Genomic DNA, 24,424 nt, shown 5'->3' on the forward strand with positions numbered 1-24,424 from the left:
TTCTGGAAACAATGGTTATTAAGTACACCTTTTTCTGTATGTATTTATATATTTATAAACAATTTGCTTAAAAGGATTACAATTTTTGGCATGAAAATCAGTCTGATTTCCAGGACTAAGGGTCTTGAGGGAAAGTGCAATTTCTTTTCTTTCATTTATAGTTTAAGGATGACAGTCACTTGTTATCACATACTTGTGTATTGTGAGGAACTGAATAATCATTCACTTCATTCACACCATTTGAGATATTCTATTCCTCCATCACATCTCTCCCCTCTCAACTCTACCAAGCTGTTGAAATTTCTCTTAAGCAAAAATTATTGCACAGTGTAACCAACCTGCTCACTCTTTGTTCTATATCTTATCCGAGAGGGAGTAAAATGCATGGGAATTAGCCCTCACTCAGCATGAAAGATGTGGGTGCATGATGGTGTAATTATTGTTTTCTATTTTCTTATCCTTTCTTCCCTGAAAAACGTTTATGTCACTTCACGTGTTATTCTGACATACTTCCCAATGCTTTCCAAACTCATTCCCTACTTCAGAGACCATTGATTTGGGTTTAAAAAGCAAGCAATTGTCAACCTGATAGATTTTAAAACAAAGTCCAGTCTAAAACCAGGTTCAGTGATCATGTTTTGTCCAAGTGTAATTTTCAGGGAACAGGAAGAAGGAGGCTGAGAAAGATAAGGTTAGTGGAACTATCCTTTAACTACAGGAAGTTAAATGGGTAAGCATTTTAAGAATGGTTTTATTTGGCTTTGAGTGATGGAATTAACACGTAAGAGATTTCAAGTTTAGTACAGAAAAATATTTCAGAAATTAAATGAGCAATAGTGAGAAATGCAGACCTTTCGGAAAATATAAGGGACTTACTTCATATTCACATAGATGAGAAATGACACTATGAGTGCTAAGATCATATCCTGCATTCCAATGGAACCAAAATGTGGAAAAAAGTTCTGCCTCTGTAATATTGAGATGATTTCTTAGGATTTCTGTGGGTGAGGTTTCACACTTAGCAAGTGATGTCTGGACAAATAAGATCACAAAATCAAAATCTCCTGTGGCTGTTTGAAGTCAGCTGTGGAAAAATGTTTTAATTGAGCACTGTGTTTCTAGGTTTTCTAGTATAAAACACAATGAAAGATAATACAATACATCAAGATAATACAAATACAATAAAGGACTACAAAAACTTTTCTGTGACAAGCTTTTCCTTAGGATTAGCTGAGAGTAAAAATCTCCTGGACAGGTTTTCTTTCTTTACAAACTTCCTTCAGATTTTTTTCATCATACCACTTTGTGCTGCTGTGGTATCACATGTATCAGCCCTTTGCCACCAAACAACATGGTGCTCAGTTTTATCCATCAATAGCCAGCCATAGGCATTACAATCAGAGCGGAAGTGTGACAACAGGGAATTTTAAAAGAAGAATCATATATAATACACAAAATTACAACATTTTATTGTAGGAAAAATGTATTGGATGCATTTCAAACAAATGACGGCAAGCTGATGTACCAAAATCATCCAAGTGTAAATATAATAACTAATATACAACAAAAATATAGTACAACTTAGAAAAAGGTTGAGAAATGTGACTAAAAGAGCTGGACAGGATTTTTTCCCCCTGCTTATATATTTGAAATGTCTTTTTCCTTAAATTCTCTAATTTTCCTTGAACTCCCTAACTTTCTAACCCACAGTGCACTGCAATAGCCTCGACAGTACTCAAGACCTCAAAGTCCTGAATACAAATCACCTCCCCAGTTTAGATCAGAATTTTACATCATGAATACAGCAGCTTGCACTGCATGTCATGTCATGTGTACCACGCAGCACAAGTGGGTAGCCCTGAGGCACATCCAGAACCACCGTGTGGAAATTAGGCCTGTACACCCTTATCTTCTTTTGGGGAGTTGTTCAGCCTAAATAAACTATTATGTATAGAAATCCAAATTTGCAGATAAGGGAGAGTGACATTTAAGTTTGATTCAAACCTGGCAAAGCAAAGGTTATTTAATCTCTGGTTCATCAGATATCAGCTGGATCACTCGGAAAGTAGCAGGTTTGAGGCTCTTCTGAAGTAACCAGGGGAACACAGTGAAACCTTGTCCAAGCCAGTACACTCCTGTAAATTCTTCATGATCAATGTTCGTGAATGTACATTTCTCTGAGAAAACAGTTTCATCAAAATGTTTATGTGTGGATTTCCTGTGCAACTAAATACCCTAATAATTTAGAAATTGTAGAGAAAAGGCAAATTAAAACCCAAAAGCACCAATGCTGCACTTTTCCATGTAGCAGAGACTCGAGGGTTTATGTCATTGCATCTGGCAACTAACTATAATATCAAGGACATAAAAGTTAGCATAAAAATATCAGCAGTTTTTCCTTTCATAGCATTTTTCTTCAATTTGCAGGCCAACAATTAGTGCAGAGAAATGTAGCGGCTTTTACTTCCATCACGGACATTTGCAGCATTATCTCAAGTAAGAAATATACAGCAATCCAAAATAGAGCATTGCAAATAGAGCATCACAAGACATGTAAGTATGTTCTGGCATTCACAAAGTTTCACTGAGAGACAGAGGGTACTTTTTGCCTTGTTGAGAGGCACTTCAGAATAGCAAAAAATTCTGATGCTTAATAATCGCATGAGCTGACATCCTAGAAAGTATGGTGCAGAGCTGACAACTCCCATCTACTTTAGGCCTATAAAAAAACTAAGTAATGAAAGGACATGGGAGTGAAGGATGTTTCCTATTTTAATGGTAGCTCACAGTGATACAAGTATGGAATGAGCCTGAACACGCAGAGAATTAGTGGCCACGTGTTACAGAGTACATTAGAGTATGCTAGAAGTTCTGCACCTCACTGTCCCCAGGCTATTTAGCATCTGAAATGATACAAAAAGCAACAGAATCTGAAAAGAAGGAAAAGCAGAGAAATGAAGACTAGCTCTGGCACAGAATCATTATTACTTTGTTTCCTTCTCCCCTTATCATTTATCTTCACTTGTAGCCCCTACCATGAAAGGCTGCTCCAGTTTTCCATCAGGGCACAGATCTGCAAGCCCATATGAGGTATTCATGACCACCTTACCTGGCATCTTCCCTCCAACACATGGAGGTTTAAGTTAGTTCTTTGGTTTTACCCTGCTGTTTCCATCCCATGTTCTCCTCCAATCCCTGCTTATTCCTGTACTAGAATACACTCTCCCACCACTGCTTTCACATATATTCAATTAATCAATTAAAATCTTGCTAACTTTTCTTTCTGTTAGCTGGTTAACAGCCTTGCTGCCTCATTTCCCAGACCTCCGATCTCTTTTGCTAGTTTTGCTTCCCTGCTGTGTCTAATTTTTCCATGTCGGAAACCTTGCATTACTCTTTATTAGGAAGAAATTTTTCTAAGTTCCAGACAGTAGGAAGCTGCCTGACTCTGCTTACTGTTCAGCAAGGATTACAAATTACTTTTTTTTTTTTCAACTTCTCTCTTTAAATCCATCCCAACAACCTGTACACATCTGTATTGTAAATGATGTTTCAGCCCAAACTCCCCAAGTAACCATTCACAAATATACAGGGTTTGGTTTGGGCTTTTTTTCATGAAGAAAGGAGAAAAATCAGAAAAATCTCTTGTGAGATACTTCCTCCTGCAGTACAGGCAGGTTCTCTTACAAATAAGGATACTATGGGGAACACATCATGCACAGATAGGGAAGCCTGTAAAAACAGTGAGCCAAGAGCTACATAACAGCAATCTCTTTGCACCTTACTGTGGTGGGCTACTGATTATCTGTGTTCATAGTGCATCAAAGTTACAGTTTGTGCATTTGCAAATAAAATCCAACTGAGGGATCAGAAAACATGCACTGCCTAGACAAAGCTCTGATTTATAAGAGCACTTGGTCACATACTTACTATGTGAGCATATGATGTAACATTTCTGTATCACACTAGAATGCACCTTTTTTTTTTTAATTCAGCTCACTGTTCTGAATAAAGTGGGTTAGCTCTGGAAGCAGATGGAAGCTCAGCCAATGCTGCCTTCTTACAGGACTGACATAATGGGCATTCCTGCATGAGTAAAGAACATAATTTCACACACGCCCCTGTGTATCATACTACCTGTTGCCAAGGTGAGAGGTAAGAGAGTGCATTCCACACTTTCTCATCCCATGGGAGCTCCAATTAAGTTAGTCTTGTTTTGCAAGCTTTCACTCCTCTTCCCACACAATCCTCTGTGCTGTGTGAACATATGACAAATCTGATTACAGAGCTAGCCCATATCAAAATATTTTCTTGCAGGGCTTTACTTATCTGTTCTGAGGAGGTTTACTACACTGCAGTAAAATGCTCAGGGAATGAAAAACAATGTATCAGGTCCTGACACTGACTATCATACTGTAAGCACAGTTTAACAGGGAGTGAACTCTGGGACCTGAGCATCCAAAGGCTAAGTCATGATGATACTTAGTGCTGGCATGTTCCTCTTCTGATGAGAATTTGTCCCTCTCTCAATTTGATTTGCAAGGGATGCTATTCAGTGCACCAAGCTGCTGCTCACATTTGCTATGTAGTAAATACTTTGAACAGATGTTAGTGCATCATATGTCACCTGCTCACCCTCACTAAACAGGACTTGGCACTTTTCCCAGATGTAGTAAATGGGGCACCAGTGGGTAATAGTTTGTCACTTCTCTAATTCCTCTATTTTAAATCTGATGATAGGGGGAACTAGAATTCAATAAACCTCTGTTAGATGGTAAATATGACTCAAAGGAAATGCATATGTTAAATGAAAATTCAGAATTCAACTCAGTCTTTTGTGTTCAGAATGATGATTCTTCTGTTTGACTGGAATCTCCTTTGCCTCAGTTGTTTTTCTTCTGCTGGAATAAGAAAAAAACGTCAATTTTGAAGAACTCTGGCTCAGTGGTGTTTGCCCTGCTTCCTTCAGAGGCAACACAGGAGACATTTGACTTCTGTTAGCAAGGCATTAGTTTTTCAAATGAAGACCCACTTCTCTGTGAGCAGTTGCAATGTGTGACTAAGAGCAAGCTTGTTCAGGCTGCAAGTGCAATGACATACCTGCAATTGCTGAAGCAGCTGACAGTGCCACTTACCACAGAATAAGCTGAGTTGGAAGGGACCCATCAGGATCATCAAGTCCAACTCCTGGCCCTGCACAGGACACCCCAAGAATCACATCATGTCTTGAACTCAGACAGGTTTAGTGCTGTGACCACTTCCCTGGGGAGCCCATTACAGTGCCCAACCATCCTATGGGTGAAAAACTTTTTCCTGATATCCAACCTAAAGCTCCCTCGATGTAGCTTCCTGCTGTTTCCTCGAGCCCTGTCACTGGTCAAGAAAGTGAAGATACCAGTACTTGCCTCTCCTCTTCCCCTCGTGAGGATGTTGAAGACTGCAATGAGGTCTTCTTAGGATTCTACAAATTTCACAGTAGGCATTCAAAGAAAGCAGAAAGATCTGACTGTTTACAAGCATATTACACTATTCCACTTCAGCACCTGGGGTACATGGGGGATAACTGATGCTTTAATATCAAAACATTTATCGCATTTTGAGTGTTCTGGTAGAAAAAAAAGTAGTATGAGAACTCAAGAAAATACGGCTGCAACAGCATGACAAGATATTGTTGTTTGGTTTTATTACTCTAAAGTGAGGATGACTATCCTAGTCACCATGCAATTGGATTTATCCAGCTCAGACCGATCCTTACTCTCTATTTGCTTTATCCACATTTGTTTGACACATCCATAAACAAGATTAAATAGTGGTGAAGTAAGGCAAATGTAATAAAGCTTCTACCGAAGACTCACATGAAGTATAAATAGCACTTTAGTGCTATTTTTAGTGCTATTTTTAGGTTACACCTCTGCTACTGTTCCAGCAGAGTTGCCAATATCTGCCTTACAACAAATGGCAAGAAGTGTTTTCTTGAAGTTAAGGTAGGCCAAAATACAGTACAGTCCTCAGTAAAAAATGGCTAGATTAGCAGTACACTTACGTAGCACAAGTACTTCAGACAAGCAAAAGTGAGAGCACTTACAAAGTTTCTCAGTGTGTTCTTATGACTTGAATATCTTGGGTTCTTTTGGAAACATCCACCAGGATGTTACACGAAACAAACAAACAACACAAATCTCCTGGGGTTGTACACTCCTGGAATGCTGACAGCACTCACAAATTGGTCCAAAAGTAACATATGGCAAGAGGGAGACATCCTTATCTGATACAAATTAGCGTAGTTCCATTTCTAGACCTGAATCAAGAGTAATGATTCCACTTGGGTCTTCTCTGACCCAAAACTGCGGAAGACGCTCATTTGACATCTTAAAAATGGTTTCTCTACAAACTAATTTTAGTTTTTCATAACATAGACTCGCAAAGTCGAGCTATCTGGTGAGTTTTGTTTCAGCAAGTTTTGTTCAGTGAGTTTATTACATGCAGGAAATCTTTGTACAAGCTGGGGAAAGGAAAAGTCTCCCACCTTCTATCCTCCAACTCCAATCATAAGGTCAGCCTCAATGTTAAATGCTATTACTTACCAAGTTTTCATATAAAGCACATATTTAAACCTTTTTAAAATTAAATGAATAGGGGTCTTTTATGCTTCCTGTTTTTAAGCAAGCCACTCTAAACAATACAATCCACAAAAAGAAAGGAGCAGCCACCAGTGTCACTGTTTGATTATCATTAGCCTCCTGAATGTACTGTATTAATACAATACATTAACTCCCACTAAAATATTCTAATCCAGCAGTTTATTTCTTAGCTCTTAGGGTGCAGCAGAGTTTATAGTCAAGAGCCTAGACTCTGATCCAAAGCTGCATACCTGAAATAAAAGACCTTTTGACCTCTTTCAACAATAATTTAAAGTGTAGGCAAAGCAAGAAACATATCTATTGAAATAGCACAGCACCTTACAGGCCTCTACTCTTTTTGACTATGGGGACCCATTTATTTCAAGGCAAGCAAGCAACTAAAGCAACCTGCTCTCTACAGTATGTATTGCCAAGTGTGCTTCCATCCTTTTTCCTTCAAAGTGGTTGTGCACATGAAGTTTTCAAATTTTCTTTGAAGAATACTGGATCAAACAACAGATTTTCAAAGCTTCTCAAGGTAGCTTACATTATTAATTGCTGTTTCACAGCCATTATTAAGCAGTATATTAATTCTAGTGTTTCATAAATATTTGCTTAATTCATCAGATGAAAATAACACTCCAAAAGCTGTGTTCTCATACTTCTACAGAAGTATAACAACAACACAAAGATGCCAGTCTGGAAAGGAGGCATATTAATGATCATGACAATGATTTGCCAAGCAAATGCCTTCAGTCATATTTTTTTCTATTTATTCGTGGGTACTAAACATCTCCTCATACAAACTTTCCTTGAAGTTGTGAATATTCAGTACCTTACAGTTTCAGAGTTCTGCTGGCTAAGGAAGAGCATGACATTAAAAAAACCTTCCAAAACAATGCTGCCCTAAGGGATTCAAGCATATGTAGCAGTAAATGCAGAGCATTTCACTGAATTAGCAAACTCAAGACTTTATTCTGACCACAGCCAGAAGACATTTTGCAAGCTGGAGTGTTGTTCATTCCCTTGAGAGGACACCACCCTGAAAGGGTCACACTCACCCTGGTGAAACCCCTTTTACACATTATGGCTTCACACAGGGTTTGGCCCTACAGGTCAGGTGATCTCTTCACAACAACCAGGTGTGCAGGTCTCTACATGGAGTTACAACCACCACATGTGTAGTGACTTGTTCACACAGGCTTCCATAAATCCTACACGTCTGAAGCCCAATACTGCCCAACAGTTTTCTTCAGAGTTCCTCTGAAGCCATAATCAGCACCCACCTCTGCTCAGTAGGAGCCCTCCAGCACCCACACTCGTTCTAGACCAGCTGTGCGAAATCCATCTTCTCCCAGTCGGTCATCTCTCCAACAGAAAAATCTCTCCTTCATAAAAATCAAAAGGACATTATGAATAAAAACAAAAAAAACCACCAAAACACAAAAAAAACCAACAAAAAAACACAAAACAAAACAAAACAAAAAAACCCAAAAAACCCACAACAAACAAAACAACAACAACAACAAAGGGAAAGTATGGGGCCGTCGCCCCGAGGGCCTTTGCCCCATAAAGCTGCTCCGTCCTCTGAGTCCGTGGCCCTACCGCGGCCTCAGCGAGCAGCCCAGGGGCCCGAGCGTCCTCACTGCCCCCCGGGGCCGCAGCTCTCCTTTCCGGGGGCGACCCCACAGCTCCGTGCTGGGCGCGGAGGGCAGGCACCCCTCCGCCCGCTCCCCCCGCCTGGCTGAATGCTGTCCCACCGCCCGGCAGGCCCTGGCAAACCGCAGCCCCCGGCCCGGCTGTCTGCCGCCGCAGAGCGGAGCGGAGAGGGGCCATGCCATCCATACCATGCCATCCCTGCCATGCCATGCCATACTATGCTATCCCATGCCATTCCATCTCGTCCCGCCCCCGGGCATCCGGTCAGCCCCGCGCCGGGGCGGGCTGCCGACATAAAAGCAGGGCTGCTCCGCTCCGCCCTGCAGATTTTTCTTCTCCCTCGCCTTGCTGTCGCCCTCATCAGAGCCGCTGTGCCACGCCGGGCAGACGGAGGTACCCACGGTCCTGGGGGAGTTCTGGGCGGGCGGGCGCTGGCGGACGGGACAGGCTGTGCGGTCGCTCGGCGGGAGGAGCGGGGGGCCCGGGCAGCGGCGAGTGCCGGGAAGGCGGCCTGAAAGCGAGTAGTGAGCCGGTTACCGCAGCTGAAAGCTGCCCTTAGGTTTTGTTATGATGCTGATCGGGTTAGCAGACGCTAAGTGAGAGTGAGGTTGTCCGACATCCTCCGGGTGATGAGGACGGTATTGCTGCACCTCAGCTCTTGGACAGTCTTCGCTACAGGACCACTATATTTTTGTGGGATCGCAACCCTCCAGACGCAGTGAGAAAAATTCATGCATGCCAAGTCCTGCTCAGGTGCCTGCGTGATCAACCTTTAGTCCCTTCGACTAGCAAAGGTGTTTTGCCGTTCAGCTGCCAGCCTCAGTCCTGCCCTTGTGATTTGTGAGCGATGATAGTCTTTAGGAGTCTGTTAGGTCTGCAAGAGCCTGTCGGCTGTGAGTTTTGTCGCAGGTACCAACAAGCCTGTGTTAGCAAAGTTATCTGCACTCGAGATCTGTCTGATAAGCCATTGTAAAACCTCTGATACTTCACTACTGCGTAAACAGCCTTCCACACTTATGTCTGTGTGGATGTAGACATATTAAAAAATAATTCATGGCATCAGAAGTGATCTGAGATCTTATATGTGCCAAAGGCATCTTCGGTTAATTCACCTGGAAATAAATCCCCAGTTGCTTAAGTTGAGGATGCAAAATCGGCCAAGTGAGTTGGTAAATTTAACTGTCTGTATGGATATGCTTGGTTACAGTAGCTGGTATAATTAGCAGTTCTAATGCAGTGAGTGAGAATGGAGGACTCCTGCCCCAGTCAAAGTTGAGTTGGGGGAGAAATGTGTCAATGGAAATTGTCTCTTTGAAGGATGTAGAGTTGATGTTCTAACCGGAAGTATCCTGTGGTCTGTATGCCTCAACAATTCTACTTCATTAAGTGAAAGTCAGTACTTTTCTGAAAAATCTAATGTCTGTCTGTTCTATACAAGCCTAATATATGATTATTTTATTTAAAGAATTACTGTCCTAAGTTCTAAACTGGGTTTAAGTCAAATCGTGTATTGCCTCTGAAGGCAATTGCCTCCCTCAGTTTTCCTTAGGGATTAACTTTAATATCCTTATCTACTCCAGAGTTGCCAGTCCCCTTTCATGTAAATGGAAGGTGTTTTGTTTGGTGCATTAAATTAGTGTAATCAGGCTAAATTCAGCAATTGCATTTATTTTAAAGATTTGTTGCTTCTGTTTTAAACTCAACAAAGAACTTGTGTTTTCAAAAACTTGCTGGTTTTTATATATATATATATATATATATATGTACATGAAATTTAATGACACTTTTGTAACTCTACTTTTGCTTAATCTGTAGTAGCTCTATAGCTATGAGAGCCCATTACAGGACATGTCAGTATTATTTCTAGAAAAATATTCCTGTGCTGCTTTGATATTTCTTCCATTTCTTACTGGTGTTACTGCCTCTATGTACATTTTGTCACATTTTAATGAGGAATAGAAAGTATTCAACAGAAAGCATTCTCCCTAAGACTTCTCCAGAAAGAAGAACTTGTTTTCCCACCCACTATGTTTTTGACAAATGTTTTTCTGTTATTGGAATACTTTTAAGATGTTCTAATGTTTCTGCCAGAAAACTTTCTGAAATAACTAGCTGTGTTCTAGCAGTAGCCTATCTCTTTTCAAGACTGCCCTTGTTTCCCATGTACAAAATCTGACTCGTGATAACACATTTATGTCCACATGCTAACTTTCATGAACTTTGCTCAGAGTAGCAGAGATCTAAGTTACTTATTTCCTGCCACTTGTCAAACACGATTACCTATATACATAGATAGCAAAGTTCACTAAGAATGTAAGCAAAGTGGGCATATAGTGCTAAAGGTTGAAGTGTAAGTGCCAGCATACTCTACATTTAGCTGAGAAGGAAGATAATAATCCTTCATACTGTAGTTAAGAGATTAAAGATCTCCTTTGACGAAGGGTGCGTTTCTTGCATAGCATTACTGGGAAATAAAATAACATTTCTTCAAGGGCTTAAATGCCTGCTTGGTTTTCATCATTACTGGATGAGTACAGACTGTGAGGTTAAAAGCATATCTGAGATGGTATGATTCAAGCCTATGACATTTGCTTCGTGCAGGAAGGTTGAAGAGAAGAAACCCAACAGCTTTGCAGTGAGTTCTTACAGCACTGTGTTCAACTGCAAAAGCAAACTCTCCTCAATAATGGTAGTACAGGTAGTTGAAAAGCTAGGAGTGACAGCCAGTTGTTTACCTGCTGTGTTTTGGAGACTTATAAGGATATTGTCCCTATGCTCATGGGTTTTTGGGGTTTTTTTGGCAGAGTTGAGACTGTGACTTGTTCTACATATTTTGTGATGACAAGGAGTGCCTACAAAGCAAAAAACATTGTGGTTCTAAAAGCAGAATTTTTCCTTACTAAAGTACTAGCTTATGAGCACTAAAGTTGTTTGTCATGCATTTCTGTTTAAGATGTTCAATGGGTAGATATCACTTTCATTATTATTTTTTTTGTTCTATTTTATTTTGAGTCCACATTCTGTCCGAGCAGAGAATGAAACCCATAACATCAGGAATGGGGAATTTCTAAACCAAACAAGGGCAGTTGTTTCTTACTGCTGCTGAATTGTAAATGAATTGTGTACTGCATTCTGGAGGAAGAACCTGGAGATGAGATAGAACATGAAAAATTGGGTCAGATATGCAGGTGTAAGCCTATACATTTTTTTGAAACAACACCAAAAGTGGGCTAGAGAAAATATTTAGAATGGACCTGAAAATGTGTTTTCAGTTTTGAAATGTTGGCGTTTGATTACTCTCTATGGTTTATCCTATTTGGTAAATGTTTGGGTTTTTTTTTTTTCATCAGGTATCTGAATAAATAGCCTCAAGATGAACTTCTTCCTGGAAACATTAAAAGTCATCGGACTTCTTGTTTATTACTTACTGGAGTCACTGGTGTTCTTGGTTGTGCCTAGACGGAAGAAGAATGTTAGTGGTGAAATAGTATTAATAACAGGAGCAGCAAGTGGCGTTGGAAGATGCTTATCATTAAAGTTTGCCAGACTTGGAGCCACGTTGGTTCTATGGGATGTTAATCAAGAGGGGCTCAAGGAGACAGTCAGACTGGCCAGAGAAAATGGAGCAGAAAGAGTACACTCTTACATCTGTGATATTAGTAAGAGGCAGGATATCTACAGAGTAGCTGATCAGGTAAAGTATCTTATTTGCGGCTTTGACACTATCCTAAGATGAGTGTATGCACCTGTGTTAGATGCATGATTGAGTTTTTTAGTGGCTTGAAAGCAAGAAATTAAGGTTAATTAATTCTGAATGTATTGTGCGTTATCTAGTTCAAGAATTCTGTTTTTTAGAGTTGACTTGTGTATCTTTATTCCTTAAAAAGTAAAAAGAGCTGTTTCCCTTTTTCAGTAGCTCATTTCAGCTGGGTAACTTCTCAATCATTCATTCAATTACTGAGCAGGCACTTACTCGTGAAGTGCAGAAAATCAATTTATTGAAGCTAAAGCAGTTTTTCAAGTTCTGGCAGCCTTTTGCCAAAATTAAACCCTAAAGACCATACATCGTAAAAAGGATTAACTGCTTAGACAATTTTCAAATAATTCGATGGCTGTGAATAGATTTTTGCAAACTCACTTTGTCTGAATTAATAAATATATCTTGAGGTCTTAAATATTTCTTTCTTTCATTTCTGAAGAGCTTTGTAAACATAGCATGTAGTTAGATATTTTGGGCAGCATAGTAGCATTGCCAAAAGCTAAAATTGCTTAACAGTTTCCAGTATAACAACATGTTCTCATTTGCTTAAAATTTGCTAAACTTAACTGTTGGACTAAAAAGTTTCCACAGTGAGTGTTTGCCTGGGGATAAATTCTTTAAAAGAAAAAAAAAGTTCTGCTGCCTTCAGGAACATCTATTGGCTGAAGGCTGAACTCAGGTTTTGGTGCTCTTTAAGAAGCTCTAGCCTTTTTTCTTTTTCTATCTGCGAAAATGATTACAACAAGCTTTCTGATAAGTGAAGCTTATGCATAACTTGCAGCTTGTTAGAGGCTGGTGCTATTGGTTTTTTTATTCCAGTAATTCTGATCATCCTTGGTCCCCCTCGCAGCTCCTTTACACCAGCTGAGCTGGACATCTGCTATCCCTGCAGAGTAGCTGCACATGTCTCTCCACAGGCCTGTAGCTGTACTTCCTGCTGAACTGGGAGGGCTGGAGGAGGAGGGAGTATTGTAGAGTGAAGGACACTGGAACGAAGAAGATGGAAACTAACCTTCAGTTTTGAAGACTTGAGGGCTAACACTTCAGTCCCATGGAGAAAAGCAGTAATTGAGCCATTCTGCCCAAATTTAAAAAAGACAAGCGCATGTAGATTTGTGTGTAACACCAATGATACTAACAGATGATACAAACAGAGCTAGACAGGGGCAAAGAAGTTGTAATACGGTCTTGGTGCATGATCCCTCACTTATAACTTTGTCAGTAGTTCACTAACCGTCAGATTCACTAATAATCCTCCTGCTGATCCCAGAAAAGAAAATACCCTACTAATGTTATTCCAGAAATGTCACGTCCTGGTGCTGTTGTAGAATCACGCTAGCAACTTTCCCATCTTACAAGTGACAAAAAGACTTTAGTTGGTGCCTTGTGCCACTGTTTACTTAATGCAGTATAGTAGACTTTGGCTTACAGTGCTCAGCATCATCCTTTGCAAAATATGATATCATGGTTCCAGATTCTGGGGTTTTTTTCCCCTTCTGGTGATTTAGCTTCACACAGTGACTTGGGGTTTTGCAAGACTATAGTGAACTAAATTCATGCAGGTGGGACAAGATATGGTTGAAAACTTTGCCCACAGTAAAAGCCAAATCTCAAAGTGAAAAAGGAATTTATGTGAACCTTTAATATTTGCTTTATCAGCCACACAGAGACACCAGGAAAAAAGTTTACTTCAGCGGGAAGAGAACCAAAAGGCCCTGCACATGTGAGGTCCTTGTTCCTTTCCTGTACTAACAGGATCAAGGACAGCTTTTGGCTATCAAGAGCTATAGCTTAAAATTTATTTCTAATGTCCCTGTTCCAGAAGTACCCAACTCATAAAGGAATGTGGCCTTCTCTTGTCTACCCCTCCCTCAAGTTCAGCTAAACTTAAAGAATCTAGGATCTTGAAAGATGGAATTAACTCTGCTTTTTGTTCCTCCTACTTGTGAAGAAACAGAAGCCTCTTCTCATAGTCATGCTGCAAAATTGCATCATGGGTCACAGTTACTTTCAGGATCTCTCTTGCATTGTACTTCTTTACTTATCTGCTGGTTTTGTTTCTTGCTTTTTGGTCAAGATGATAGTTTACAGTCAGTCTTCCAGTATTCTAAGAGTCTTCTTTCTTGTGCAGAGGAGCAACAGTAGAAACACACTTCCTGGTGGTATTTCATGCTGCCTATAAAATATCCAGTGTTTTTTAATACCTCTTGTAAGCAGTTTTGGAGGTGCTCATGGTTTTTAGTAAGTACACATTTTGGAATGCTGTTTGGGAACCATGGGAATTGCTCACTACTAAACTTCAGTGTAAATGCTTAAGTATAAATGCAGAAACAAACAGAAAAATGTTTATACCTGAAAAAGATGTTTAATCAGACCAGCTGTTTGCATAATGCTTCCTTTGCTGAGGCCTAAAACACCTGGAACACAATTTCTTGCACTGCATGATTTGAGAGGTTTAATGCTCTGGAGAGTTGGCATTATTTTTACACATACACACACACTCACTCCTCCACCCCCAGTAGCTAGAGAAAAGGTTTGATAAAGGTCTCTATACTTGGCCTCAAAGCAGAGTGTGGAAGCCTGTGCTGAGTATCGTGGCACTGTCATGCACAAGGGAGGGCTGAGAGAAGTGAATTAAAACAGCCAATTTGCTGAGGAAAGCTGTCACATCTAGTTAATAGGGAAGCAGCATGAACAGAGGTGTTGTAAAGCTGGAATTATTTGTCTGGGTTGCAAAGTGTGGCACTTAAATCTGCTTTGAATTCCATCCAAAATGTGAATATATTTTGTAAGACTCAGCAGAGCCAAGTGGTAAAAGAAGAGGTTGTTCAGGTTTTCACCACCAGTTAGAAATGGTGTGATAAAAGTTCTGTTTGATGTTCCTTCTGCTCATCTAATGTGAGTGGCCCAGTCACCAAGTTACAAACTGTACGTACCACATCCCCCAACTCTGTCCTTTTTTTGTTTGCACAAAAGAAGCATGACCATTTATTCAGGTATTTATTTGCCCCAAAGAGTAGATTTGAGGTACTGGTCCAGGTTTCCAGAATTGCTAGATCATCTGACATGAGGCAGTATTAAAACATCCCTTACTAACAAATACATTTATGAGTCTATGCTATTTTTAACTTGTGTTGAGGGGTGCATACTCAGGTTGGTGACTGGAACAACTTGTCTGAGGCTGCCTATGGAGATCATGTGCCACTGCTTCAGAGTATTTAAATTGCTACAACTTTTTGAGAGAGCAATAGACAGATAAGAATATTCGAGCAATGACTGAAGTGGACAGTGGCTCTGGCTGTTGAATTTGTTATATAAGTTATTCTGTGTAATCCTAATTCTGTGTAAGCTGCTCTCTGGGTTTTGTAGTTTGTTTTTTTTGAACCCTTGCTTAGTCAACAAACATGAATAAGTTTAAGGAAGATGAGAAAGTTAAGCTAGACTAAAGAGTAGGTGATAAATTACCCTTTAATTCTATACTATTATATAGGCTTGCCTATCTGGTCTGCCTGGGCTTTCTTTAGTCACTGTAGGCATCTAGCAAAAGAAGCATGAAGAAGTTAAGGTTCTGTGATCTCCAGTTGTATGGCAAAATGGTATAAAACCAACCTGGTTTCCCAAAACTACTGATCAGTACATGTTCAGCACTTAATCTGGAACTCACAAATTAAACAACATAAAGAGTACTTTTTTCTTTTTTTCCCAGATAGCTCAGATGAATTAATTGTACTACAAATACTATATTGAATATTTTCATTCTCCTTTTGAGAGCCGGTACAGTATCTTGGTATCAGCTGGCCTGTAGTTGTTCCCTCAAGTGAGTCTGTTCATCAATGTTTTCTGTCTGGAGCTAAAATGAGAACTATACTTCCTCCTACTGAATTAAATGTATAGGTATGGCTTTTTAGCCAGCTTATTTTCTAGGGTAGAGTGTACCAGTTTCTAGTCCAGAATTGTTTGTTGATTTTAAGATGGATTTACCGTAGAAAAATACTTGTTGCATTCGTTAAGCTCTCTGCAGTAGACACTTATCTGTAACAGTTGTCCCCAGAAACAGAGGTGCTGAAAGCAGAAGCTTGTATGGAGCTGTTGGACTCCACATCTCCAAAGAAAATCCAGTAGAAAACAAAGATTTTAAAAAGGTGTCAGGTGAAAATATGCAGGGACCTGAGGTGTTTGGATCCATAAGAGGATAAGTTTAACTTATTTGAAATGTTTAATATTTCTGTTTGTTAAGTTTTCTTATATAATACTTGGAAAGCATGTTTCGTATTTATTGTAATCTCTTGATGCTTTTTGTTTTAGGTTAAAAAAGAGGTTGGCGATGTTAGCATCCTAGTCAACAATGCTGGTATTGTAACTGGGAAGACATTTATTGATTCTCCAGATTCACTTGTAGAAAAAACCATGGAAGTGAACACAATGGCACACTTCTGGGTAATACCCGTATTTTCCATATATATATATATAAAACATCCCTCTAACATGTTTTCAGTGTTAATTTTGCCTTTTGGAATTGAGGGAAACATGCAAGGAAGTGCAGTTAGAAATGATACAAGAAATTGCTTTCTATGCCCTGAAGTCTGTAAAAAAAAAAAAAAAAAAAAAGGTGGAAGAGTGGATCCTTTGAGAATCTCTGGTGTAGGTAGGAAGTATTTCACATTTAGAAATGCTCTTAAGAACCAAAGTTTACCATCTTCTAAATTCTGATTGTAGTCATATGATGAAGCGACATGAACAGGCCCATCTGAATAGTTGCTGCCCTAGTCACAGAGAAATGTTCAATTCTGTTAGTGTTCTAGTTGTTTTGTGGTTATGATAGTTTCAGTAAGAAATACCACATGTTCAGATAATGCTCTTAATAATACGTGGAGCTTTTGTTCAAAATTAATAAGCTTATGTGCTTTTTCTTCCTTCCAGGCAAGGCAGATCACCTATGTGGTGTTTCTATCATAAAGAATTGTGAAGAAGATATTAAAATGTTTTGGTTTATTTATAAATAAATTTAATAACAAAGATTTAATGACTTCAGTAGAAGGAAAACATGAAATTCCAATTTTTGCCATTTTAGAAAATTTGCACTGAACACTTCATTCTCGTTTGAAATGTTGCAGTGGTGAGCTGGAAGAAACTTCACAACTAGCTGAATCTATATAGTTAGCTTTCAGCAAGTTATCATCTGTCTTTGGTAGTACTTGTGTGGCTGGAAAAGTCCCTGTTAAAATACCTGAAGGTTAGAGTTCAAACAACAAACTCCACATACCCACACACCCCCTTTCCATAATGGAAGGGGGAGAGCTTCTGTAGGGAGAATTTCTCTAAAACCAGCAATTTCATAATATTATCACATGTAGCTTAATTAGTAAAATGTTACATTGCAACTCTGACTTATATTGCAGACTTACAAAGCCTTCCTCCCAGCAATGATTGCCACTAACCATGGACACTTGGTTAGCATGGCAAGCGCTGCAGGCATATGTGGAATCACTCGTCTTTCAGGTAGTGTATTAAAGCTAATGTTCATTTAGACAATTAGTTTGATTTAAATTCTGCAGTCAATACTCATGGGGGAAAAAAAACCCCCACAAACTAAACTTGAGTTTTCTGGATCTTTCCTTATAGGTACAGCAAATAGTCATACTTTCAAAGCAGCTGACCTTAAATAGACAATTTCTTTTAAAAAGAGTTTTCCAGAAGCTCAGCTGTAATCTAAAACAGGTTTATCTGCCAAGGCAGTTAGAAGATCTAGAAGCCATATAGAACTTGCAACACTGAGGGTCTCAGTTTCCATAAAGGTAACTTGAGCATCTCTGATAGGGAAGAGGCCACTCTAGATTTAGTGAAAACTCAGAAGGCATTTCTGGAAAATGTATACAAAGGGGGAGGAAAATGAAATAAGGTGACATAGCAGTAAAAGAAATCTAGCCTCAAGGCAGTGATAATGAGGACAAATTGCGTTTCAAGTTGAAACCACATTAGAGAGTCTTGAAAACTTGAGTTTGATATATAAGAAGCAAGTACATGGATTCAAAGATAAGGTCTGGTATGAAAAGGTAATTTCATTTACCATTGCTCCATAGAGAGTGGAAAAGTGATAGCAAGGATGCAATGAGAGACCCTCTGTCTGCCAGTCTAGAACAACTGTTAATTTAGGAGAGGGAAAGTAATGGAATGAATCACATCAAAGGCAAATTTTATTAGTAATTTAATCCTGAAAACCGTTCCTATTCTTTTGTGAAGTGTTTTATTATTGGACAGTAATTTCCTGCAGGCACTATGTATATATCATCTTGATACTATATTGTGTTGTTGTACACTGAAAAAAGAATAGGTGTCTAGTCCGTTTACTTACTAGAGCAAAATTTTGTTCTCTGTCAAAAACTGTTAATCTGTTCAGTAAAGTTGAACTTGTAAATTTAAATATTAAACTGCAATTAATGTTTATTTTACAGATTACTGTTCAAGTAAATTTGCAGCAGTTGGTTTTGCAGAGTCAATTGATATAGAGATGAGAAGTCTGGGAAAGACTGGTATTAAAACCACAATTGTGTGTCCTGTTGTCATAAACACAGGAATGTTTGATGGTGTTAAAACCAAGTGAGTAAACTCTTGTGAGGTTTTTATGCAAGTTGCATGTTTAGTGTGTTACCCCTATTTCCTTTATGAAAATCAGGAGCTAGGCTTTTCTCTGCTTGTGCTGTTTTTAGGGCTTCAGATGGGTGTTAACAGTGACTGGGCAACCCAAATGTCAAAAGCCTAAGTACTTTACCATTCATTTAAGCTGAAATGTGAATAATTAGTGTCCTTTCCTCTGCAGAAGCCAAACGCTCCAGTTGTCCTGTCTGGTTTCTAAACCCCCATTCCCCTCCTGAAACCAATGTCATAGGTTTGCTCAGTATGTGTGTATAATGACAAAATTTATAAACTGAATAAAAGCCTGGTGTGTCTTAATAGGAGGACTCTGATTTCTCTTGTGAGAGGTCATACAGAGGGAAAATAACAATGTCCACTCACTCTAACATAATGAAGGTTCGTTGTTCATAGGATTTGTGGTATTTATTTCTTTTTCTAGTTGAATAACTGTAAAATGGAGACTTATTTTGAGTTAAATGTGAATTCAAACCAATTTATATTACAGTAAGAGATGTTTTCTCTTTCAGGTGGCCACGTATGCTTCCTGTGCTGGATCCAGAGTATGTGGCTGAGAAGATAGTCACTGCTGTTCGGCAGAACCAAGAACTGTTGCTGATACCACACACCATCCTTCATGCATTATTTGCTTTGAAAAGGTAAGTTATGACTTTCTTTTCCTCTCTCTCTTTTCTGTCCAGGGATGTTCCAGCTGCATGTTTGACTAAATGTACCAAACAGACTTCTACTTGTTGCTGTGACTTTTCATTAGGTTCTACATATTTCTGGAGGGTTTCTCTTCTTCGTTTTCTTTTTTGTTTTGTTTTAGGGGTTCAGTCTACCCTTGGACCACAGAACAATGACAGAAATGTCTAACTGTGACTTGCTGACTCCATTGGGGTGCTGTTTTACAGTAGGCTGTAGAGACTGGGCCTGCTGCTCCGTAACTGCATGTCATAGGATCATTGGTTGAAAAAGACCTCTAAGATCATTGAGTGCAACCGTTAACCCAGCACCTATCTGGTGTCTTGCTCCAGCATTAGGGCATTTATGACTCTGTTAAAAGCCAGGTTGGGATACCAATCTGTCTAATAACTCAGGCTGCCAAACAAGTATAATAGATATTATGAGAGGACCAGTGGGTCAATATTCTAAAGAGTATACTGCCTTTGCCAGTACTAGCCAGGTAAAACTAATTTGTGATAAAACTGCACAGCTCCTCTGATGTGTGTTTTGTTCCTTTCTATCTTCTTCCTTACAGCATTCTACCAGTGAAAGCAACTGTTCTCCTTATGGACTATTTTGGAGTACTCCATGCAATGGATACCTTCAAAGGTCGACCAAAGAAGGAGTAAAAAAAGCACAAAATGCAGAGACTAGCAACTCTAAAGTGGACCTTGCTAAAGGTGGTGATGGGAAACATTTGCTTCTCTAGCAGCTGTGAACTTAGGGTGCCTCATTTCTCATTAGTAACAAGATTTAGAAAAGTTGCTTTTTAATTGGCACTTAACAGCTTTCATTTAAAATATTTTTTTAATCCAGTGAACTGGTTTCTTTTCATCTCATTATGAAAATACATTAATTGAATTTAGTTGCTTTGGTTATGTCTGTTTATAATGCCTTAAATATGATCCTCCATCACGAACTACTAATTGGCGACTTCGCGGGGAGAACGGAGCAAGAAGCTTCATGTATTCAGCAGGGAGCCAGAAAAGGCTCCAGTGGACCTGAACTTCTTGCTGCCATTCAATGAACCATGAGGATGAGCTGTACTGCTGGTATCATTCCCTGGTAAGCTGAAGAATTCAAGAGTTTCCTGAAACAAGATTGTAATTCATACGAATGAAAGTTTTTGTGAAATGAAAATACGTGCTGTGTTGATGAAAAAACAATGAAATACATTAATGACATGTATTAATATTTGGAGGTGGTGGTCTCTGAACTCACAGATGACTATGGATGTCGGAACAGGGATGGGGAAGGATTTAAATTATGTGTTTGTGCTGCTGATCTACTTTGCCTAATTTATTTTAAAAGCTCATACTTTGCAACTTTTTAACAGAAGTCTTTTATCATTTAGGTGCAGTATTTTAAGAACAATTTTAAATTGTCATCTCCTAAAAAGAATGAACTTGTAGCTATAAAGCATAAGACTGCCAGTCTAGGTGGGCAATATAATGTCTTGTCAAGTAAGACAACAAGCTACTAAAAGCAGAGGTGGTGTATTGAATAATAGGGGTTTCTCTTGGGATTACTTCAGAAAGGGATGATGCTGATGGAACTGGAGTGAATGGTCTCATTCCAGTCATAGCTTGAGTAATGGCATGATGTTTTAGTTCTCTGAGTTGGGTGGCAGGTTGCCTTGTGTCTACAGAGACTTGTTTTACTTTCCCTTTACTCTTAGGACCATCCATTTATTTTGGACATATGCTGAGGAGGCCTTGCCCTTTTGAAAAGGGACGCTTAGAAAGCTGAAAGCCCCCTTGGCTTTTTGTAATCCAAAACAAGAAACAGGAATCTTATATGTATGTCATTTATGGAAATGCTGGCTAAGCCCATGTCATGTCACAGTACTCTGCTAGCAATTGGTACAGCAGTTGGAATGGTATGGAGAAAAGGGTGACTTTTTTTAATGGTGGGTCTTTTTTTTTTTCTTTACATGATGGCCTAGAAACTATTTCATTTCTCTTGTCTATACAATTAGTGAAATATACTAGCAGAGAAAGATTTACTTTACTACTGATGAGCAAGAAACACTGAGTAAAACAAGTGTGTTAAAAAGTCTTACCTTTATGAGGGATCAATGAGAGCTAGAATTCAGACTGATGAAGAGATTTGTTTCACTCTCAGTTCTGCAGCTTTTCTACCTCAGAATTTCCACTTATTTTACACTTGAGGAAACAAAAGTTAGCAAGTAAAAAATGAGGCTGTCTAAATGTGGTGTCCATACACACATCTCACTGTTCTCAAAGTCCACCACTAATAACTGTGTGATGTATTTGTGTTTTCAGACTCCTCACCTTTTTATACTAATGGACCACATTTTTCCCTTCTGGCTATGAAATACTAGGCATGCAGAATTCTGGAGCAAAGGGGAAGAAAAGTGGGTTATGCATGTAAACAGTATGAGTACCAAACTCCAGAGCAAGTAGCTTTTCATTTTTAGTGTCTTTGTGGACATGTTCTTCTGAGTGAAATTAGAAGCAGTGAGTCAGGCAGTGGGATTTGTGGATTCTCAGCAGGTTCAGATTTGTCACACCACTTGGAGGATTTTACCTGAATAATCTGTGCTAGAGAAGTACATCTCCAAGGGACTATGACTTCACAGAATCATGAAGCTTGGAAAGTATCTGTGTTCAGTTAAGTTCTAAATATCTCTAAGGTTGAAAACTCTATAATCTCTCTGGGTAACCTGTTCCAGTGTTTGTTCACACTCTTCTTAAAAACAAATAAAATTATGTTTATATTGAATGTACTTTCTTTTTTCTTTTCTTTTACGTGAATACCACTAAGAGTCTGGTTCTGTGTTTTACACCTTCCTTTTAGGTACTTATACACATTGGGCCTGAGCCTTTTTTTCCAGACTGAGCAATCTCAGCAATCTTGTCCTCTCCTTGTATCACAGGTGTTCCAGTACCTTAATTATCTTTGCAGCCCTTTGCTGGCCTGAGTCCAGTATATTCGTATCTTTTAGAGACCAAGCTCTGTGGAAGATTGAGCACGTACAACATGTCATACAGAGCTTCACTAGAAAATTTCTGCTCTGCCGGTAGGAGTACAGAAATATTGCTTTTATATAAGTGTGCTTCTGCCACTTTGAATACTGTGGTCACTGCCAAATTACATCATGTGCCTGGAGGATAATAGCCTGTCCTGTGGTGCTTTTGATCTTCCACATCTCCTGAGATGGCATGACAGATAAGTGGAGCTGTATCCTAGAGGTCAAACAGCACAAACAGCTTCCCTGTGTTCAGAAGGTTGCATGGAGTGTTTGGATCTTCAACTGCCATATGAACTTTTTGAGATAAAAGATGGTTTACTTCCAGCATAATAATGGTTTTGACTGACTACTTTCCTGATGCTAAGAGAGACTCTTTCCTCCTGCTTTTAGCAAGAAAACTCATGGAAGGATAGCTGTCAGACCCAAACAAGAAGATAGAACATCAAAAGAAAGAGCAACTCATTTGTGACAGCATAATGTGTGACAGTAGCCCAGGACTGCTGAATGGTATGTCGGACAGCTCCCACAAAAGAATTGTTGGTTTCATGACCACTGCTTGAAATATTAAATAGTCTCTTAACAAAAATGACTGGGTCCCAAATTTGGCTGGGACGGCTGTGTTGGCTTAAAAATTAGTGATAGGGTGATTCAAAGACAACGTATGGTATTTTGTTGCCTGTTGTATTTCTTTTAATGCTTCAGAACATGGAGGACATAGTGCCAAGAAAAATTAACTTGATTCTCTGAACAAGACTGAGGAAGAAAGCAAACAAACAAAAAACCAGCAGCTGAGATACAAGTTCTATTATTACTTATTTTATGAATTTGGAAATAATACCCAAGAGCTATATGCACCTCCTTGGAAGCTGGTGTTCATGGTGGTCTGCTCTCACTTGAAGGAACTAAGCAGGTACCTCTTTTCTGGTAACTTTTCCTAGGGGCAGTTGATCTTCCAAAGACACCTGTGTGGACTGCGTGCTTTACTAAGCAGCTGTTCAAAACTATGGGCTTTGTAAAACAAATACTTTAACAAAATAGCTTCTCTCACTGACTTTTTCTTTGCTGTGACAGTTGTGAGAGGTGGGTTTGGGTCTGCAGTTATCAGATATTCTAGGAGAATGCAGAACTACTGTCTCTCAGGTGACACTTAGAAGTGTTATTAATGCTTCAGTAGGTGGAGGAGCACTGCAAACAGTGGCTTTTGTCCAATCAGTGTATGACACACTTTCTCTGCAGTCCTAAGTGTCTCCAGCTTGACCCATACTTTAGCTTCTTGCCAAAGCCACCAAGCTCACAGCCTGAAGTTGTGCAGACAGCATATGCCTGAGGAAAACATCATTTTGTCTAGGGAAGAGAGGGGACAAAATCTTCACATCTCTTTCCTTTGCCCTTGGCACCATTCACACTAGGAATATGAGCATCCTCTTAATTGGGACACAGATGTTCAAGAAAAGGGTATGACAAAGGCAGAAGTTCTATGCCAAGGTGCCTTGCAGTATTTGGTCTGCTGGGTAGTTACTGTTCAATTAAAACAAACCTTGATTATTGGTATAGCTGTGTTGAGAGATGTCACCTCTAGCCAAGGTGGCAAATAACTACATCTATCTCAGGAAATGTGGTTCTGCAGGCCTTGTATTGGAGTAATGTTCCAGAATCCCTGCCCAGGAGGGAAGAACAACAGAAAAAATGCAGAAGAGGCAGAACCCTGAGACGTATTCTGACACTTCCTCCTTTCTATGTCTTCAGGTCCAGAGGCAGCATCCCTGGCTTTAGCATAGAAAAAAGAATCAACAGAGCCAGAACACGAGCAGCAGCAACAACACTGTCAGCAGATGCAACCAACAGCAAAAAAAGAGGTTCTTACTGAACAAGTTTGGCCTGTTGGCACCATAAACTTCATGCCCAGAAGGTGCCAGGATTTAGGCTATGAAACCTGGGCAATGGTGCAGTCCTGCTGGGGAGGTATCTGCATCACCTGTATTAAGTACCTCACTGCAGAAGCAGCTTGTTCAGAGATTAATGCAGGGTGATTTG

The 24,424-nt window shown here is 39.5% G+C and overlaps 1 protein-coding gene and 1 long non-coding RNA gene across 5 annotated transcripts; one reads left to right on the forward strand and one right to left on the reverse strand.

Moving 5' to 3' along the window:
• Nucleotides 1–1,076: 1,076 nt before the first annotated feature.
• On the reverse strand, nt 1,077–8,769 carry LOC116782020. Of its 2 annotated transcripts, none has more exons than XR_004355061.1 (3): nt 8,226–8,769; nt 7,907–8,008; nt 1,077–4,901 (listed from the first exon to the last, which is right to left on the reverse strand). It is a non-coding gene; the product is annotated as an uncharacterized LOC116782020 (long non-coding RNA). The 2 variants fall into 2 exon arrangements; XR_004355062.1 differs by having other exon boundaries at nt 1,427–4,898.
• Nucleotides 8,544–22,717, forward strand: LOC116782001 (epidermal retinol dehydrogenase 2-like). 3 transcript variants are annotated; one of them, XM_032677967.1, is made up of 7 exons: nt 8,544–8,672; nt 11,630–11,973; nt 16,345–16,476; nt 17,439–17,538; nt 18,492–18,636; nt 19,200–19,328; nt 19,931–22,717. In XM_032677967.1, the coding sequence occupies exons 2-7, from the start codon at nt 11,653–11,655 to the stop codon at nt 20,022–20,024; spliced, it is 921 nt and encodes a 306-aa protein (XP_032533858.1). In that variant the 5' UTR covers nt 8,544–8,672; nt 11,630–11,652; the 3' UTR covers nt 20,025–22,717. The 3 variants fall into 3 exon arrangements, with proteins under 3 accessions (XP_032533858.1, XP_032533863.1, XP_032533873.1); XM_032677972.1 differs by lacking the exon at nt 8,544–8,672 and adding an exon at nt 8,687–8,803; XM_032677982.1 differs by lacking the exon at nt 8,544–8,672 and adding an exon at nt 8,815–8,834.
• Nucleotides 22,718–24,424: the final 1,707 nt, after the last annotated feature.

The sequence above is a fragment of the Chiroxiphia lanceolata genome, chromosome 1, assembly GCF_009829145.1.
Source record: "Chiroxiphia lanceolata isolate bChiLan1 chromosome 1, bChiLan1.pri, whole genome shotgun sequence".
Lineage (NCBI taxonomy): Eukaryota > Metazoa > Chordata > Aves > Passeriformes > Pipridae > Chiroxiphia > Chiroxiphia lanceolata.

Coding starts and splice junctions, on each gene's coding strand:
- LOC116782001 (XM_032677967.1), top strand. CDS start 11,653: ATGAACTTCTTCCTGGAAACATTAAAAGTCATCGGACTTCTTGTTTAT. Junction 11,974..16,344: donor TCTACAGAGTAGCTGATCAG/GTAAAGTATCTT, acceptor TTTTTGTTTTAG/GTTAAAAAAGAGGTTGGCGA. Junction 18,637..19,199: donor TTTGATGGTGTTAAAACCAA/GTGAGTAAACTC, acceptor TTTCTCTTTCAG/GTGGCCACGTATGCTTCCTG.